Here is a 20,838-nt window from a genome sequence, read left to right on the forward strand (position 1 = left end):
CTGTCCAGGTTCTATCCTCTTACAGAGATCACTAAGTTAGGGATGACTGCTCAGACTCTTACTTCACCCTTCTCCCACCTCCACAGAGGAAGACTCCAGAGAAACACTTCGTTGACGTGGAGACTGTGTCATTTGGGAGGAAATAGCCCCCCACAGGCTATAACGACAACTGTTGATCACCAAAGACTAACCATCACCACATATTTTCTAAGGGCTTTATATGAAGCCATTTAATTCTGGTAACAACCCTAGGTGGTGTATGTCTTCATATTACTATGTTCCAGAAGAGCACAGAAGCACGAGGAGGTTAAGTAACTTGCCTGAGATGACACAGCAAGTGACAGAAGCAGGATTTGAACCCATGCATCTCGCCATTGGGCCCACTGTTTTGACCACAAGGCTTTTCCCTTGGTGAACTTGGGTCCTCTCTGGAAGACACTCTCAGCATTTCAGGCTGGAAGTCAGTTTTGTCAGCACATCTAGAGTGGACTCATGGCAAACATCCATGGACCAGGCTCCCATGGACCAGAATGTCCATGAACTCATTGACAGTGAAAAACAGACTATCAAGGTCAAGATACTCTTGTCCATTCACTTGTACAATTCTCTCCCTGATAGACATTCTTTGTGGGGGTTGGGGAGAGACAGAAGGTAGGAGGAAGGAGGGAGGGGAGAGGCAGGAAGAGAGAGAGGCTTTCTCCTGTGGGGTCCAGCTGCCCCTCCCACTGGGCCTGAGCACACTCCATCCTGCAGACACAGCCATTTGGTGTCCCCAACCTTTCTGTTCTAGATGGGCTTTGTCCAGAAACACATCCATTCTTCAGATAGAGAAGGCTGCAAAGATTCAGAAAAAAACTTATCTGAATTCAGACCCTCAAAAACCAACCTTAAGGTGGAGGTGGGGCTCTACAGCTTTTCTGGGAATCCTGGGACCAGATATGAACACATTAAGCGAGTGGGGAGACATAGGGAGACAGCTTGGGAAGTCATCTCCTGCGGCGACAGTATAATGGCTGCAATCACTCCCATCAAAACCCATCTTGCCCCGGTGTCTGTAATGCCAAGGCCCAGAGGAGGATCAACCATACTGTTCAGGCAGCTACTGATCCAACGCCTGCCTCTCCTCTCAGGGTCAAGTGCAACCCCCAAGGCTGCTGTGTCCACAATCGTAACCTGCTTTCATCTGTCTGGTCATCATTCACTGGATACTCTTGTGTTAGGTCCTGTGCCAGAGTGAGGGAAAGCGGTTAGTCCCCACTCTTGGGTGGTAGGAAGCAGTCTGGGAAGGCGTGTCTATGCTGTGCGCTGAGTGCTGTGGCTGACAGCTCACAGGGACTATGGGAGTCCCATGGAGAGGCTGGGAGCTAGGAAGGCTTCCTGGAGGTGAGGATGCTACAGGTAGGGCAAGGAGGGCTTTGCATGGCAGGTAAGTAAAGGAAGGGATCTAGTCTCAGAACACAGTAAATGCAAAACTGAGGGCTCGAGTGAGCCTAGGGGCTCGGAAGACCTGCCAGGTCAGCATCACAAAGCTATGTGGCCACACATTTGGACTTGAGCCTGGGGGCCTGTGGGGAGGGCCTGAAGGGTTTGAAGTCAGGAAAGTTCGCCACTGAATTGTTTTAGAAAGCTCGCCCAGCTGCAGTGTGGAGGATGAATCAGACAAGGCAGCTGTGGAAGCAAGGGGTCCATTTACTGGAGAGAGAAGCTGGTGGCCTGGACTGAAGAGGTATCCATGGGGTCAGAAATAAGGCGATGGACTGTAGATGTTTAGTAGTAGAATGGTCAGGACTTGAAGCCAGTTTAGGTAGTAGTGAGGTTGAGGAAAGGGTTTGAGTCAATTCAGGTGTTTATTAATTTATATTTATTTATTTATTTATTTATTTATTTATTTTAAATGTTATTTTTATTTATTTTTTCTTTTTTTAAAATTTTGTTTATTTATGATAGTCACACAGAGAGAGAGAGAGGCAGAGGCACAGGCAGAGGGAGAAGCAGGCTCCATGCACCGGGAGCCCGACGTGGGATTCGATCCCGGGTCTCCAGGATCGCGCCCTGGGCCAAAGGCAGGCGCCAAACCGCTGCGCCACCCAGGGATCCCTTTTTTTTTTTTTTTTTCAATTCAGGTGTTTAAGCATGAGACCTAGCTCCCCTATGCCTAGAGCCCTTGACCATGGCTCTTTTCTGGCCTTAGAGTCTGCACCTGTCGGTGAGACATCCAGGGTTTTCCCATATAGATATCCTCTCTCCTCATTGCCCAAGGCTGGTCTACCTGGGTTCGAGGCACCCTACAGTCTCCTGCTTTCTCCTTCTGCTGCCTGCCCCATCGAGAATACATGGGGAGGAGATTCAGAGTAGCCCCTTGCAGCCCAGTCCAGGTGAAATGCAACACCTGTACCTAGCATACAAGTCCTCCAGGAGAACTGGAGATAGGGAGGCCTGGAGTGTGGGGGAACAGGAGACAAAGTGGGGAATCTGGCTGGGAGGCCTATGGAGCTGCCTGGATGGACTGCCCCTCAACCCAGGGGCCACTGCAACCTGGCTCTCCTACTTGTCCATGCAGAGGCACTCCTTCAGGTACCCATCCCTGCGCTGTCCTTGCAGCCTCCTCTCTGGTTTAGAAAGACCCAGTGCCCCTAGGGATGGCTCTTCCGAAGCTGTGGGACTGCACTCACCTGAAGATGCTGCCCTGGGGATGGTTTCTGACAGTCCGCTGTGCTGGGAATGGCAGAGCTGAATGAATCAATCCTTTAGGCAATCAGGCCTGCTGCTAGGACTGGCAGCCCCAGTGTGGGAACTGGAAGTGGGAGCCCCTCCACCAAAAAATTGAGCAAAGCCCTCCCTCCCTGCCCTGCAAAATGATCCAACTAGAAAAGGCAACTCTTCTGGTCTGGTGCCAGCAAGCCTGTGTAGGAGAGAGCCTAGCGCAGGAGGCACACTGGGGTATCAGCACACCTGGATTGCAGGCCTGCTTACCTGCCCAGCCTAGAGCCCGTATGTAATGTACAACTTGCACAGCCTTAACTCTAGTCCCTGATTCTGCCAGGCTCAGCAGATCGAGGCTTGTGATTAAAGTTTGGAGAGAAATTCCCTACAGTGTCACATGGGAGGAAGCGCAGAGCGATTAGACAGAGGCGGGGACAGGATGAGCTCAATGACCCCAATGTCTGGGGACTTCCTGCAAGTGGTTTTGGGCTGCTGCCTTCTAGGCTGAGTGACTGGGGCAAGGGTAGGTGGACACATTATTGGAAGCAGATGCGCAGAGGAATGCAGGGCATGCTCAGGAACTGGGACTGGTGCCGTTGGAGCTAAAGGTACAGGGAGAGGAAACGGGAGCTGGGCTGGGGGTTGGGGGATGCTGCTCCCCATGTGGGCCTGGTAGGAAGGGCTGGAGCAGGAAATGCCCCCAAACAAGCCAGAATGGTGGCCCTTGGGGGAGGGCACAGGCCCTGCTCCCCACCTGAGAGGATGCCCCCACCCTGGAGAAACCTCTCTGGTTGGGATTGGCCGCAGCATCTCCCCACCCCGTGCCCTCTGCCCCCTGGGTGGAATGTGCCTGATGGGGCTCGGCCCCACGTCCCACACCCCAGCCTGGTTCTCAAAGCCTCTTTGTTCCATGGGGCTGAGTTGTGGCCAGCCCGGATCTGATAAGGCCGGCGGGGCAGATAGTGGCCCGCCCTGTGCACTGTACCGCCCCAAGCCACACCCTGGCCACCTCGCACGCACATGGCGTGGGGCCCCAGAAGGGCATAGATGCAGGGGGCTTCCTGGCCAGATTAGGATCAGGAAGGCTCAGCTGGCGGGCTGGCCCTCCCCCTAGTCCATTTAAGAGCCCCCTCGCATCCACACAGGGGAATTGGATTAAGAGAATTATCTCCATTTCAGAAATCAAGTCTCCAAGAGGGAAATGACTTGCCCACAGTTATGTCTTTCATAATCAGGAGCATTGGCTATGCTAAATCTGCTATTTACATTATCTTTTAAAATCCTAACAACTTATAAAGTGAGGTTGTGCCTAATTCCTACTTTGCAGAGAAGACATGGAGGCCAGAGAAGTGAAGTGACCTGCCCAAGGTCACACAGTAGCAGAGTCCAGACCAGAACCCAGGTGCCGTCCAGCAGCTGAAGGAAGTGGGACTCACCATCCCAGAGGAATGGGAGGAAGGCATTTCTAACTTCAACCTAAAAGATCTGATGGGGTCAGGGTGGCCAAGGACCCATCAGGGAAGGTAGTCCTGGGGGGAATAATGTTCTAGAAGCTGTGAGAGGAGGATCCCGTGCTTGTAGGAGTGGCAATGGTTAAAAATATGCCCACAAATTATTTGACACTCTCTCTCCTTGGAAAAGGCCACATAGCTTCTGCCTGGTTCTACCCTGAGATTGCTGAACTGGAGAGGCTACAGGTGGGTGGGTGTTCCTGTGCATAGCCTCGCGGAGCTTCCAGGCCACAACCAGCATCAATTGTCAGTTGTGTGAGTGTGCCATCTTGGATGTCCAGTGGAGCCTTCAGAGGGCAGCCCTGGCCAACATCTATATGTAACTACATGAGAGACTCTAAGTAAGAACTGGCTGGCCAAGCCCTTCTTGAATTCTTGGCCCACAAAATCATAAGCAAATAAAATGTGTGTTTGGAACTTTGAAGTTTTAGAGTGATTTCCTACACATCAGTAGTAACCAGAACAAAAGGCAAAGAGGGAATGGGAACAGATGAAGGCATCTTCTAAGGCCTTTGATGCTCTTACACAAAAACTTTTAATCATGGAATCATGGGCTACCCTTGGGTAGCTCAGTTGGTTAAGCATCTTACTCTGGTTTTGGCTTAGGTCATGATCTCATGGGTCCCTAGGTCGAGCCCCATGTTGGGCTCTGGGCTCAGTGAGGAGGCTGTTTGAGATTCTCTCTCCCTCTGCCCCTCCCTCTCTGTCTCTCTCTAAAATAAATAAATGAATCTTTTTTTTTAAATAGAGTCACTATTGGGCTGGAGGAGGTGTGATGCCTCTTAATCTTTTTTTTTTTTTTAAGTTTTTATTTCGGGGAGCCTGCATGGTTCATTCGGTTAAGTGTCTCCCTTCGGCTCAGGTCATGATCTCTTTCTCTCTCTCTCTCCCTCCCTCTCTCTCTCTAATAAATAGATGAAATATTTATATTTATTAAGATTTTATTTATTTATTTGACAGAGAGGGGGAGCAGCAAGCAGAGGGAGAGGGAGAAGCAGGCTCCCTGCTGAGCAGAGAATCTGATGTGGGGCTCAATCCCAGGACGCTGTGATCATGACTCATCCCAAGGCAGATGCTCAGCCAACTGAGCCATGCAGGTGCCCCAATAAATTAAATCTTTAGAAAAAATAATTTTTTTATTTATTTAAGTAATCTCTACACCCAAAATGGGACTTGAACTCACAACCCTGAGATCAAGAGCTGTATGTTCTTCCAGCTGATCTAGCCAGGTGCCCTACCTCTTGATCTTCTAAAGCAGCAGTATGGGAGGACAGACTGATTTGGAATAACCTAGGGGCAAATAGAGATGAAGACAAAAGGGAGGGTTGGGTAAGTAGATCTCTCCACATTCAATTGATTAGAAGTATGTTATGTATCTGCTTTAGTAGCAGGATCTCTGATGATAGCAAACTCATGGAGGAATGAAGAACCTTCTGGAAGGAAAGAAGATCTGGGCTAGTGGGTAGTAAGGAATCATCCATGGCCAAACGAAAGGAATTCTCTTACAGATTTTTAAAAACCCAGAATGCTACATGTTGAAAAAAGTGCTCAAGGGGTGAGGCCAGACCTGAGAGATAGGCTGGACATTTCTGTGGACAGTTGCTGACCACACTTTCTTAGAGTGCCCCTGCACACTGAAACTTGCAGGGACCCAACAAGAAGGTCCCCGAAACCAGATTAGAAGCACCGTATTGCCCTTATAAATTCCAGGTGTGTTTGCATTTGGCTTCTGCACATGCTTCCAAATGCCAGACTTAAGAAGACTCAGAAGAAAGTGACCAGGCTGGTACTAGGGAATGGGTGTGTCTCAGAGGAGTGGTTGGGAGTGTAGGGGTAGAAAGGTTACTTCGAGGACAGATTTCTTGATTTTTGAACTCTTAATCCTAGAGAAGCAAAAGATGGACAGAATCAAAATCCAATAAGGAGAGAAAAGTAACAAGCTGACAGTGGACAATCCTGACACTACTTTTACCAAATAACAAAGTTAACATCACCAGCAATGCATAGTGCCATCATGTGCCCTCTGATATGATGCACTGAGAAGGGCATAGCACCTCTGTATTATGCTGACCAATAATACATAGCTTACTCTAATCAGATGTAATAAACTCAAGATTGAGGAACATTCTACAAAATAATTGACAGTGGGCTAAGAGAGTCAAGGTCATAAAAGACAAGGGAAAGACTCAGGAAATGACCCAGGTAAGATCAGGAATTGGATACTGAAATAGGAAAAGGATGTTAGTGGACAAACTTGTGAAATCTAAATAAATTCTCTGCTTCCATTGATAATGTGCATTGTACCAAGGTTAATTTCTTAGTTTTGATAAGTGTTCTATAATCATGTGTAAGATGTTAACCTAAGGGAAGTCTGTGTGAAGGGTTTATGAGAAATCTCTGTGCTATTTTTGTGATGTTTCCATACATCCAAAATTAATTCAAAAATTTTTAAATGCAAAAAAAAAAAAAAAAAGAATTCTACTAAATCAGAACCTTATGGACCAGTCAAAGGTACCCCCCCCCCCGCATCACCCTTCAAGTCCAAGCCAACTTCCACACCCAAAGGAGGCCAGCTGCACTGAGCCAGTCGTCATGTTATGATACTCTTACTTGAGAGAGATCTCTGGACAGAAATGGATTAGAAAAGGGTTTGAGGAATTAAATAGGATGGCAATTAACAGAATAATGGTGTTCTTCCTTTATTTAGAACATATGATAAGGCTGGCACGGTGCTAAGTTCTTTAAATCTTTTATCACACTTAAACTTCAATCTTTGAGTTAGGTGTTAGTTTTCCCTGTTTACAGATGAGCGGACTGGGTCTTATAGAGAGGCAAAAGAACAAGATCATACAGCTGAGAGTTGATGGGGTTGGGATTCAAATTCAAACTTTTTACTCCAGAGCTGGTTCTTAATCACTCCACTGTACTGTCTTCTCAAGTATGACCCTCATTCAATTCATACTTCAGGGGGGTTCCACACTGGAGTGGGTCAGAGAGGTGGGAACAGAAGGCAAGAGGAAGGGGACAGCCTGGTCAGCCAGAGCTGTCCATGGTGCTGGCCAGAAAGGCATGTAGCTGGAAAGAGCAGGAGATGGTCTAGGGAAGACAGCTGGGAAAGGTAACACAGAGGAGCACTGCTCAGACTAGAAAGGAAGAGCAGTTAGACCAAGGAGCAGCCACTTCAAGTTTGGGCTTGAAATAAATAACTGTGTATAGAGTAGCCAGCGAGGTAGGATTTTCCCTTAGGTTTCACTTGTAACTAATACTATCCACTATAGCTATACTGGTTATTAAAATCTGCCAATACTTTGGTACCAGTTGGGAAAGTCACTAGCTGAGTCCTCCACTGCTGCTCCAACAACAAATTGTTAAACCTGACACAATGTGAGAGCAATCAGGACCCCGCGTTGCCTCTAAGGCCAGCTGGTACCCATTCTTATAGATTGGTAGCCATACTTTACCAATTGTTAGGAACTTTGAGTACTATCCTTGTTTGTCTCCATTTTACAGATGAGGAAAGTTAAGCCTCTGGAATGTTTAACAATTTGTCTGAAATCACCCAGCTCTCAGAAGGTAGAACCTGAACTTGAACTCCTGGGATTAAGCCTCATGTCCTTTCCCCTCCATCCCCCTAATGTTGGCTTGCATGTTTAGCTACCCTTTGGTGGTAACAGTGGATGGAGGGAGCAAGTTCTCTAGGGGGTTTGGGCTGGCACAAAAGGGTAGAAAACCCTATGCAGGGGTGAGGGGTGGAAGAATGGAACTCTTTCATTTGAATTCTCTTGTGATATGACAGTCTTCCCTCTAGCTCCTGCCAAGTTTTGTGCCTTGGCAGCCCTTTCAGACTGGAGGTCATGACAGACGGTCCCCAACCCCAGCAGTTTCAGAGGATCATGGCATTCTAATGCAGAGTGTTCCATACCTGCTCTTAGATCCAGCCCCCAAACCACCCAGGTGGTGGTTTCTCTTAGCTGCAGCTTTCTCTTACTCTTCACCCTTCAGGCTGGGCTTGGAAGACTTACCTCACTAATTTCAGAAGTCAGAAATTTCTGTGAGAGGATTCACCTCTTCATCTCCCTCCCCTAAGTTAAGTACATTTTGGATGCAGACCTGATTTCAGAGCCAACACTGGAAATGGAGTCAGAGTTACAGGGAAGGAAGAGGGAGGGGACTTTGCAAGTGCTGGAATTGGGTTGACCTGGTAACTGGACAGGAAGGCACCCTGGCACCTCCTTTTGTCTTTCTCCAACCCAGAGCACCAAGGGAGGCTCCATCTTGTAGAAACAAAGAAGGAGATGTGGAGAGGAGAAAAACTTCCTGGCTCTCCAGTGTGGAACAGAGAGGCTGGGAGGTGGTGGGAGAGGAGGGTGCACAGTAAACTGAGTGGCTTAGTTTTAGGGACATCCCACTTAGTGAGTGAACATCCTGTGTGCCTGCATGTGCATCTAATTTTATTGTCTACCATATGTCAAATACTTTTCACATGCCTGATCACTCAATCACTCACTACACCAGCCTTTTTTCTTTAATTTTTAAAAAAGATTTTATTGCTTGTTAGAGAGTGAGAGTGAGCAAGGCAGAGAGCCGCGCACTAGCAGGGGGAGGGACAGGGAGAGGGAGAATCCGACTCCTCCTTGAGCAGGGAGTCCGAAGCAGGGCTCAATCCAATCCCGGGACCCCAAGATCATGACCTGAACTGAAGGCAGAGGCTTAACTGGATGAGCCACCCAGGTGCCCCACTACACCAGCTTTTTTAATTATCCCCAGGTAACAGTTGAGGAAATGGAGGTTCAGAGGGGTCATGTGACTTGTTCAAGGTCACACAGTCAGTTGGTAAGTGACAGTCAGGATTAATTTCAGGTCTGTTTGATTTCCCAGCCCAGGATCTCCTCTAGTCTGTTTGGTGGTGGAAGGGAGGTGGGACTTAGGAAAGATATTTTTGAGTGTGCTGAAGCCCAAATTACTGAGTGTGTGCTTTATCTTTATTACCCCAGCAATGGTTTCCAGACAAAAGGATTCTAGTCTGTCTACTACCCATCCTCCTTCCTCCTTTTCTCCCACAACCTGGTCCTCATCAATTTCCTGAATCATCACCCACCCTTGTTCAAGCCTTGAACCAAATAGTACTCACCTTGTTGTCCTCTTGGGTCCATGGAAGACACAGTCACCAGGACCTACCACCCATTTTTTCCCCCATGGGTTCTGGGCTCCTGGAAAGGGGGACTTCCAAAGGAAACTCAGCTTTTTCTCTCCTCCTGAGACTCAACCCTTTGCCACACCCCTTTCTGTGTTGTTTGCCTCTTGTAGCAAAGTCCGGCTTGGACCTCTCCCTAGGAGTCCACCACATCAAGGTCAGAACTCTCCAGCAGAATTCTCAGAAGGCAGCCAGAGCCCCATAAAACTAGAGCCCACAGGGGCCCTACTAAGAATATCTTTCCATTGTCCCAAGCCCAGAATCCAGCAAGGTTTGGGCACACCAGAGCTGTGGAGGGACACTCCTTCAGTGAAGAGGCACAAGCACACATGGCCCCCAGCATAAGCTCTCTCACCTTCTTGGGATTTTCTTGCTGGGATTCCTGAGGCTACCACCAAGTCTGTTTGCAGAGTCAATGCTCCCATTTCTTTTCAGCCTAAGAATGGAAAAACAGGTCCCTTTCCCTGCGCTTAAGATCCAGCTGAGTCAGGCTGACCATTTCAAAAAGAACATAGAGGAGGGATCCCTGGGTGGCGCAGCAGTTTGGCGCCTGTCTTTGGCCCAGGGCGCGATCCTGGAGACCCAGGATCGAATCCCACGTCGGGCTCCCGGTGCATGGAGCCTGCTTCTCCCTCTGCCTATGTCTCTGCCTCTCTCTCTCCCTCTCCGTGTGACTATCATAAATAAATAAAAATTAAAAAAAAAAAAGAACATAGAGGAAAACAAAAAGGAAATCATTATAGAAACTACACAGAAGTTGTCATGTCTAAAGTGTAGGTTTCAGATTCTGAGAATAACATTAAAACCGGTGAAAAGCTCATTGAGTTCCACATTCCTTGATCCCAAGAAAATTCCAGACCTAATGGTGCTGGCATAACTTCATATGCCCCCTGGCCTTCCCCTTCTTTCCAGTTGAGCCAGACTCTGGCTATGTGATTTCCCAGGCCAACTCAGGGCACTCTTAGTCCATCCATTGTTTACTTTCACAGTAAATGTCAACCTTCCTAAAATGAGAGTTTATTTTCTGGGTTTATCCCTAGACCACGAAGGTCTCTCCCTCTCCCTGTAACACCGCCCCCCATCACTGTCCTGGATAGTGAAACATCTTTAATTGCCCATGAATGAACTTTGAGGCTTCACCCACCCAAGGAGTCTTCACCAAATAAGAGCTATTAAAAACAAACAAAACAAAAAAACCCCACAGGCTCAAAATGGTGTCACTTGGGCCAAGTTTCAACCTCCTCTAGAAATGTAGTCTTAACGGGTCAGACAGGAATTTTCTGGTCAGTACCAAGGAGGTTATCTGTTACAAGTGCCCTCTCCAACCCCCAAAGGAAGATAAAGGTGATCTGCAATAACTTTCCCTATGAAGGAAGGCTATCTGGCCTGAAACAATCCCTTTTTTTTTTCTTTTTCTAATAACATCTTATCCCACACCCTCCAGTCTATAAAAACCTTCCATTTTGCACAACTCCCCAGAGCTCCCTTCTACCGGGTAGACGGGACGCTGCCCAATTCATAAATCCGTTTAAAAAGCTAATTAGATTACTCTAAAGTTTACTCCCTTGAATTTTTGTTAGCAGACCTTTTCCCCAAAGCCAATGCCTACAAATCAACACGTGGGCTTCCAAGAACCCATATTAGCATACCAGCGCCTTCTTCATGCATTCACCTCCAGATCCCTAGGAAAGAGCTTGGTGCCAGGGAGGAGGAAATGCTGGCAGGAAACGGATAGGACACTTTCTCTCCCACCTGCAAGAGGACTCCAGTTGTAAAGCAACATGCAAATGAGAAATAACAACGAGGTGCTTTTAACTTAGCAATCGCAACCACAGACTGAAGTTCCGGTGGAGATGTCGACCCTAGGTCACGGTCGCGCGTCCGGAAACAACTGGAACGGCTCCCACTCCGGTGACGGAGCCCATGGAGTAAGCTCCCATGAATTTGGTCGTCTTCCTAAAATAAGGATTGACGGGGCGGCGCGACCACTAGGACGCTATACGTGACATGTTGCGACCGGCAGAAGCTCAGGGGCGGCTAGCAGGGAAAATCAGAGAACTCCAAAGGGGTAAGCACTCTAGGTTGGGCGGCGCTTTCGCCTTCTCTGAGCCATGACTCCTCCCGGATGCCGTCGTTGTCCTGGGATACGGGAGACGCCGCGTCCTGAGCGTCCTGTCTCTATGGAGACGACAACATGGCGGCAGAGTGAGTTCTGAGAGTTGGTCCCAGGACCCGGGACGGCGCGAGTGGCTGCAGAAGGTATCTGTCCCGGGAGACCTCCTCCTCTGGGGAGTTGCGGCCGGGGGTCCCCTCCAGGTCCTCAGAGAGCCCCGTGGGGCTGAAAGTGGGGCGAGATCAGCCTGGGGGATCTCCTAGAGAAGGGAGGAACGACCTTAAGTATTTTTATCACTTCATTTTACCGCTTTCTTTTCCACTCCACACTACGCGACGACCTGCCACTTTTTCCACTGGTGAGCTTAGGAATGTTTAGATTGGAGATGAGGCAAATAAAAGAAGTTGATTTTATATATATTAATATATATTAATATAATATATAATATTATATATATTATATTAAGGATATATTATAATATATAATATATATTAAGGAATGTATTATATATTATAATATATCCTTAATATAATATATATAATATTATATATTATATATATTCCTTAAGATGAATTTAAAAACAACAACTACCCTGCCCATTGTCTTCACAGTGATTGCAGATGGGTGTCTTGGAAGACTAGCTCAGCCTGGTATGGAAGTTGTGATTGTTAATTACAGTAACATTAGTTTGTCATTTCATTTCAGCTTCACATAAACTTTGTGAAATAAGATAACCCTTATTTGGTGAGGTGACTGAGGCTCAAGGAGATGGAGAGATTTGCCCATCTCAATGAAGCTGAGCAGATGCTGGAACCCAGCTCTCCTGGTTCCAGGACCAGCGCTCTGTTCCCTCAGCCCTAAGACCTGATCTGGACCGGATTTCTACCCCATTGTCTCTAATTTCTTCTACCTGTGTTGACTGGAGACATTTTCAGAGCTGTGAGGCAGTAGCTATCTAGAATCCCCTGAGATCACAAACTTCACTTAGGCAGGACCACGAAGCTATCCAATAGCAGAAAAGTGATGGGACTCTCCTCCCTGCCTCCCCAGCTTGTGTTTCTTTGATTCCTTTTGAACATCCTCTTTACAGTGGACAGCAGGGGCCTTGCCTGTCTTGTCCATTGCCTAGCACTGTACATAACAGGCATTCAGCAAATGCTTTGTGAGTGAATGAGTGAATGAATCTAAGATATTCCTTCAGAATATCTGATATATCAATATAATTGGTAATATAATATAATATCAATTATATCAATTAATTATATCAATTATATCAATATAATTGGTAATATAATATAATATCAATTACCAATATAATTGGTAATATAATATAATATCAATATAATTGGTATTACCAATTAGGAAAAACTAAATCATCAAAATCTTTTGCTTTGGATGGTGGTGGGGATTGAATGGGAGAGTGTCTGATGAAATTGTGTAACTTCTAAAGGATGACCATAAAATTGTTAACTAAAGTGTAATATGTTATAATAAGGAGTTGAACCCCAAACTTGAAAAGAGATAATTTATTTTTAAATAGCCTTCCTGCCCGGCGTAGAGCCCAGCATAGGGCTTGAACTCACAGCCTTGAGATCAAGACCTGAGCTGAGATCAACAGTCAGACACTTAACCAATTGAGACACCCAGGCGCCTTGAAAAGGGATTTTAGGCCAAATAAGACAGCTTACATCTCATCATAAATTGTTGTAGAGATTACAATACATAAGGGGCACCTGGCTGGCTCACTTGGTGGAACATGTGACTATTGATCCCAGGCGTGTGAGTTGGAGCCCCACATTAGGTGTAGAGATTACTTAAAAATAAGTCTTAAAAAAATTAAAATACGTGAGAAGGCCTTACAACACTGCTTGGCACATAAACTCTCAGTAAATGTCATGTAGAAATTGTTACTATTTTTGAGATTGTTATTCAAAGACGTGGGGAAGGATATCAAATAGTCTGAAAAATATACATGTTCAAAAAGGTATTAGATTGACGCTGTCCAGTATGGTAGCCACATCTGGATGTGTGTGTGCTGAAGGAGGTCTCCTAAAGGAGGAGGGGATTTGGAGTCTAGGCCCCATGTGTGTCCCCTAGAACAGGATCAAACACCCTTTTGAGTGGGACACTCAAAAGGACACTGTGGACACTTTCCCTGGGAAAAAGCACTTCTCCATATATATGATATTTTGCATATGGTTTGCATTTAATATTTGCATATATTTGCATACACTTTCCAGCAGCAGTCTCTTTGTGGATCCTCTGCTCTAGAAGTTGATTCACTTATCTTTGGATTGAGTGATTATTTTGGTGAATGCTTACTTTACACCTGGGCCACAGGTTGCCCACTGATAGAGGAAACCCAAGAGACTGAGAACTATCCAGTCTCACTTAACCTCTTCTTTGCCCCTCTCCTCCTTCTCACAGGAAGCAAGACACATTCAGAAGAAACAGGTAGAGGGCAAATCTAGATAAAGGTAATGCGTTTGCTTCAGTGACACTGGGGGCTTACTGAGAAATGCCAAGTGTGGCCGTGGCAGGCAGGGCTGCATGGGCCCCATCCCAGAGTCCCTGTCCTGAATGGTGAGTTTCTAGGCCTCTGGGCAAAGTGCTGGATTTCGTATTCAGGTCCATTGCTAATCCCTCATACCTTGTTGCCACAGCTGGCAAGCAGGCCCTCCTTCATGATAATGATGGCCATAGCAGGTCTACTCCATGAGCCTCTCTCTAATGTCCCTCCTGTCTCCCCTCTGGTCTCTCCCTACCTCTGAGTTGGCAGGAACTCCTGGCTTAGCCAGAGTGCTCCCCTTGGACTTGTGTTCCAGGTGACTGATGCTCATCCGGGCAGCCCCAAGCCCCCCAATGAAGACTAGGGACAGCAGGACTACACCATGAACTCTGGGTCCTACCTGAGTGCCAGTACAATGGCCATCCCCACTATCACTGGCAGCAGTGTGGCACTGAGTGCCTGCAGCAGCAGCAACACCAGTGCCCGAGTGAGGACATGGCCAGGGCGGGCGGGGCAGTGGGCAGGAGGGCCGGGCGAGAGGTGGCAGGGCTGGGCGGGTAGGAATCTGGAAGAACCTGACTCCCCCTGTGAAAACCCCAACCCTAGACCCTGCACACATTGAGCACCAAGCTACCTGGAGTGGTGGCAGTAGCAAGAGTGACCGTGGGGGATGCGGGTGCATGTGAAGAACTCTCATGAGGTGCCAGTCGGAGCTGAGAGATAGTCAATGGTTCTCTCTTCCCTCAGAAGGTTCTTCTGGTCTTGACCCCTAGGACTTTGTCTTTGACCAATATGTAAATGTTGCTGACTTTTTTGCAGCCCTCAGGGTTGTCTGTGTGTGCACAGGGGCAGGTGGTGGTTGTCTAGAAGCGTGACTGTGAGGTTTCACTGTGTGTGGTGCAGAGTGTGTCTTTGTTGTGTGTATGGATTCTTGTATCTCCTTAGAGGCGATGGTGCTTGCCTTCGCCTCCCTGAGGACTGGGGGGTCACCTCACCCCTCGGTCTCTGCCATTCTGGTGGGCCTCTTTGCCCCATGTTCACGTACTACCCTTCCCTGCTCTGTGCTGAGCCAGCAGGAGGTTGGAAGTGGGGAGGAAGGGAGGACCAGGGTATTTCTCTCCCCGCCCCCTCCACGTTTGTGACAGTATTCCCAGCAGCAGCTGCATCTCCCCATGACTCCAAACCCCACCAGACAGGCCTTGGGGTTCTGAGAACCCCAGTACCTCCCCTAACCTAGTGCGATGTTGCTGGCTTCTGGGTTACTTCACTATGCCTTGGTTGTGCTTTAAATACCTTGTTCTAAACACCTGCAGTGGCTTCTGTTTTCCTGATTGGACCCTGACTGATGTACCAACTGATATTTACGATAAATTACCTTTGCTCACCCATGTCACCTTTCCTCCATGGGCAAACCAGGAAGGAAAATAACTATATTGGCCATCTGACACTCTCTGTAAATATTTAAACTGAGAGTGTAAGCTCCAAGAGAGAAGAGATGCATCTGTCTTGTTCTCTATTGTAATCCTGGCACCTAGCACAGTGTCTGGCTCATGATATGTACTCAACAAACATTTGTCGCACGGATGAATATATCTTTATGTTAAGTGACAATATAGAAGCAATACTTGGCCAAGGATAAAATAACATGGTGATGAGTGCAGTGTTCGTCAAAATGACTGTGGTAGGAAGGGATTCTTTGTTCATCTTCCCTTCAGCAGGGTTTTCTCCCCTCCATTCCCCTCCCTCCTCAGTTAGATGGGGGGCTACGGATCAACTCAGGAAGGATTTTCCATTACAAATGGGAAGCATTGGCACACTGCCCCTCTAGCATCATCAGGAACAGTGGTTGGAGCGGCCCCCACATCAACGCAGGGGGTGGGGAGTTTGTTGCAGGCAAATTGACTCCTTCCTCTGCTCCACCAGCCAGTTGAGGGACGGGAGAAGGAACTGTAGAGTATCCCTGTGGCCTCCACAAGTGTCCAGGTGAGGCCACACCAGCTAGGAGAAGCTTCTGCAGCAAAAGGGTAGGATGGAAAGGAAGGAAAGGAAAAGTCAGCACCTGAGGGGACTGGTATCTGAGGAACAGAGCAGACCAGCTAAGACTGCTCAGTGCCAGATGGAGTGGCCCCGGGAAGGCTGCCGGGGCAGAGTCACAGAGAATCTAGTTGGAGATTCAGCAACCACAGAGATGGTAATATCTGACTCCAGGGCCTGCCTGCCCCCCACCTTCTCTCTCCAGACCACGCCCCCAGGAGCCAAGGGTAATTCCTTACTTTCTGGAGATGGGAGATCTTAGCCTGTTCTCTGTGTATTTGAATCTTACCCTGCTTCTGTGTCCTTTTTTCTCCCCCCGACCCCTACCAACTGAACAGCCTACCAGCCTAATGGATACTTACGTGTGCTTTCCAAAGAAACAAAGCAAAACAAAGAAGAGGGTCATCTGGGGCATCGAGGTGGCCGAGGAGCTGCAGTGGAAAGGCTGGAGGCTAGGGAAAGAGATCACCAAGAACCTGGCACTGAAAAATCTAACCTTGAAAATTCAGAAGATGAAGTACAGGTACCAGTATGAGGGATCAGAGACCCAGCCCCTAAGCCCTCAAGCCCCCACCCCCAAGCAGTCACTCTTTAGAAAAAAAAAAAGTTTAAAATTATCACAAAATTAGAGGCACCTGGGTGGCTCAGACAGCTAAGTGTTGACTCTTGGTTTTGGCTCAGGTCATGATTTCAGGGTTTTGAGATCAGCCTTGCTTCCGGCTCCTTGCTCAGTGGAGAGTCTGCTTGAGATTCTCTCTTTCCCCCTCTCTCTACACCCCTCCCAACCACACACAGACACACACTCTCTATTTGAAATATTTGAAATAAATCTTAAAAAAATAAAGTTATCCTATAAAATTAGAAGAGTATATAAAACATGCACAGTTTGAATAATTATTGAAAGTAGAACCCATGTGACCAGATTAATAATGGAATATATTAATTCTCCTATAGTATCTTCTAAAGACTCTGTAGTTTTGCCTTTCATGGTTGTCTTTTATTTATACAGAATTGATTTTTGTGAATGGTTTTAAGTAGGGATGTGATGACACTTTTCCTTAAACAAATGTCCAAATGTCCCCAAGCCATTTATTGAATAATGTATGTGTCACTGTCCTGTTGGAACACCTTCCCTGCACATAAAGGTAACCACTCTCCTGACTTCATGATAATGATTCCCTTGCTTTTCTCCAATGGATTTACCATCTGTGTTTGCATCCCTAAATGAAGTAGTTTAATTTTACCTTCTTATGAACTTGATGTTAAGTGGAATAGGATGGTATATTTTTGTGACTCCTTTGTTTTTGTTATGTTTGTAAGACTCATCTGCATGCAACTATAATTCATTCCTTTTTTCTTTTAAAGATTTTATTCATTTATTCATGAGAGACACAGAGAGAGAGGCAGAGACACAGGTGGAGGGAGAAGCAGGCTCCATGCAGGGAGCCCAATGTGGGACTCGATCCCAGGACCCCGGGATCACGCCCTGAGCCGAAGGCAGATGCTCAACCACTGAGCCACCCAGGCGTCCCTAGTTCATTCTTTTTCATCACAGTATAATATTCCAACAAATGATTATATTGTAATATATTCATCCATTCTTCTGCTGAGGGACGTTTGGGTTGATTGTGGTTTGGGACTGTTATCAACATTCACATGTAGGTCTTCACTTGCAGGGGTTCTTCCCAGGGGAGATACATAGGAATAGAATCGCTGTGACCTAGAACATGTATATGTTTGCCTTTTATAGATAAAGCTGACCTCTTCTCCAGAGTACTCATTTCTATTTATATTCCCACCAGCCATGCATGAATTCGTACACCTTCGCATTTTTACCAGCCATAGCTATTGTCAGCATTTAAAATTTTTGCCAACAATGATAATTTTTCCTGGTTCTAATTTTCATTTCCCAGCTTACTGAGACAGCTGACTGCCTTTCATATTGCTATTGACCATTTCATCTGTGGAATTCCTGTTCAAGTCTCTACTCACTTTTTTCTATTAGATTGCCTTTTTTTTTTTTAAGTGACCTCCACCCTCACGGAGGGCTTGAACTCATGACCCCGAGATCAAGAGTCCCACGCTTTACCAACTGAGCCAGCCAGGCACCCCTGTCTTTTAAAAAAAATAGCAGTTTTTATCGCTACTAATCCTTTATTGGTTGTGTATTATAAATATCTTCTCCCACCGGTGACTTGTCCTTTCCTCTCTTCATCATGTCTTTTGAGGAATTGAAGTTCTTAATTTCAAAGGAATCAAATGTATCAATCTTTTTATGTTCTGGTTGGTGCCATTTTGGATCGTGCTTAAGAAATCCATCTCTGCCCATGCCTAGGTCATGAAGACAGTCTCCTATAGTATCTTCTAAAGACTCTGTAGTTTTGCCTTTCATGGTTGTCTTTTATTTATACAGAATTGATTTTTGTGAATGGTTTTAAGTAGGGATGTGATGACACTTTTCCTTAAACAAATGTCCAAATGTCCCCAAGCCATTTATTGAAAAGTATACTTTCCCTGATGATCTCCTTCACCACTGATGCTTATGCTTGTCTTGTTTGTGATCTCAAAGTTGGGAAAATTCAAATGTATCACCATTGGTTTGGATGCTTCCTATAGCTTTTTGTTTTGGCTTGGTTTTTTTGTTTTGTTTTTTATCAGGTTAAGGACGATTCCCTTCTATTGCTAGTTTGCTAAGAGTTTTTCTCATAAACATATTGAAGGTTATCTAACATTTCTCTTTATGGAGATGATCACTTGATTTTTTTTTTCTGTCTTAATTTGGTAACCTGGTAGATTACATTAATTGATTTTCTCTGCTAAACCAACCAGGTATTCCTTGAGTAAGCTCAACTTTGTCAGAATTCAGTATTCTTTCTCTATGTTGCTATATTCTTTTGGCTCTCTTGCTTTGCTTATGAGAGATAGGCCTATCATTTTCCATCTCCCTCTGCCTCTGTCAGATTTTGGTAAAAACTTTGTGATGGATTCAAAGAATACGTTAGGGAGTGTTTCCTCATTTTATATTACTGGGAAGGTAAGGCTGGGGTTATTTTTTATCAGATGTTTGGCAGGACTTTCTGTGAAGCTATCCAGTGTAGTGTTTTCTCTGCAGGAAGATTTTTAACTACTTATTCAATGGCTTTGATGACCTTATGTAGGATGGCCATGAAATTTATTATCTAATTCTTGAGTCCATTGTGGCAAGTTATACTTTCCTAGAAATGGGTTTATTTCATCTAAACTCTAACACTTATTGGTGTAGAGTTATTTGCAGTATCATCTTCCTGTGGATATTTCTGAAGTCTGCAGTATCTATGGTTTTGACCCATGTGGAACTCTACAGCCCTGCCTAGGTCTCTGCTTGGATAGGCATCCCAACCCCTCTCTTCTCAGGCTTGGTTTCCCCCAGCTCAGCACTCAGGGATTCTTCTTGTTTTCTGAGCTGTGATCCTGAAGGGCTTAAGCCCCTGGCTCTCTCCTGCAGGCCCCCCAAGACGAAGTTCTTCTTCACAGTCATCCCTCAGCCCATCTTCCTGAGCCCGGGCATAACCTTCACACTCCCCATTATCTTCAGGCCTCTGGAGGAGGTAAGGTCTGCCATTGCGAGGGGGCAGGCAGGGAGGGGCACAGGCACCATGACCTTGGAACAGGAAGCAGAGGAGAGCAACAGGGAGCACTGCCCCCCCCCCCCGTCCCCACTCTCCCCTACACTCCACCCCAACCAAGACATACACTTATACATCCTACTGGCTGCAGCCAAAACTCCAGCTTGCAAGCCCGGGAGAGGCTCCAACTCTAAACTCATTAAACTGAGGGGGAATTCCCTGTTGGGTGTTGGGGGCTAAAATCTGTGCTACTGTATCAGCTGCCAGGAAGCCCTAGATTCCTTAGCCTCTTTCTACTCCTCAAAACATTCCCCCAAGTACTTTGTTCCTCACTAAACAGGCCTCCTATTTCTGAGACCGAGACAGTGTTAGAGGATAGGTAACTATCTCTTCATGGAGACTGAGGAGGGAGGGTTTTGGCCCAGCTCACCCCTCAGTGACCGTGTTGGGGGCCTGGCCAAGAGCCTGGGTAGGATGTGTGCTCCCCAACTACAATGCAGAGATCACTGAGCAGCCACTGCCTCCCGCCTCCCACATTGCAGAAGGAGTATGCGGACCAGCTCTGGTTTGAGAAAGAAGAGGGAATGTTCTATGTGGACCTGAGGGCCACCCTACCTTGCCACAACCTGACCTGCCCGTCATTCCTAGAGTTGCCCATGTGTGCTGTGGGGGACGTGGCTGAGGCCTGGTTCTGCCTGGAAAATGTGGGGTGAGGGGAGCGGCTGAGGCTCAAGGTGGGGAGAGTGAGTTTGGTGAGGAGGGTCCCAAGGTGCTGGTGGGGGAAGGCAGGGAGAAAGGGGCCCAGCATCTCTGCCTTTCTGAAGTAGGGGCAGTGGTCAGAATGAGCCCGGTGGCTCTGATCTACACTCCCCTCCAGGGACCTGCCCACTTTCTTCACCTGGGAGTTCCCCAGCCCATTCCATATACTGCCCACCACGGGGCTGCTGGAGCCGGGCCAGGCTTCCTGCACCAAGGTGACCTTCCATCCCCTTGTGGCTATCATCTATGAAGTACAGGCCACGTGCTGGTACGGAAAGGGCAGCAAGCAGAAGAGGAGCATCCAGTTGCGGGCTGTGGGTGAGGCCCAACCCCTCACCTGTCCCCAGAGCCCATCTACTGCCTCACCCTGGGTCTCAAAGCCTCAGCAGTTCCTCCTGAAACCTCCTCCA

General features: G+C 47.0%; 1 protein-coding gene and 1 long non-coding RNA gene across 2 annotated transcripts in view; one reads left to right on the forward strand and one right to left on the reverse strand.

Annotated features, from left to right (window-relative positions):
• Nucleotides 1–219: 219 nt before the first annotated feature.
• LOC144306203 (uncharacterized) lies at nt 220–11,531 on the reverse strand. Its single transcript, XR_013373203.1, has 3 exons — nt 11,058–11,531; nt 9,764–9,899; nt 220–834 (listed from the first exon to the last, which is right to left on the reverse strand). It is a non-coding gene; the product is annotated as an uncharacterized LOC144306203 (long non-coding RNA).
• Nucleotides 11,532–14,353: 2,822 nt separating this feature from the next.
• The window catches only part of CFAP65 (cilia and flagella associated protein 65), a 32,647-nt gene continuing 26,162 nt past the window's right edge, over nt 14,354–20,838 (forward strand). The window contains 6 exon segments of the mRNA XM_077885623.1: nt 14,354–14,402; nt 14,405–14,517; nt 16,403–16,587; nt 19,549–19,651; nt 20,212–20,378; nt 20,547–20,746. Coding sequence (XP_077741749.1) covers nt 14,354–14,402; nt 14,405–14,517; nt 16,403–16,587; nt 19,549–19,651; nt 20,212–20,378; nt 20,547–20,746 — 817 coding nt within the window.

This window comes from Canis aureus, chromosome 36 (assembly GCF_053574225.1).
Source record: "Canis aureus isolate CA01 chromosome 36, VMU_Caureus_v.1.0, whole genome shotgun sequence".
In the NCBI taxonomy this organism is placed as follows: Eukaryota; Metazoa; Chordata; class Mammalia; order Carnivora; family Canidae; genus Canis; species Canis aureus.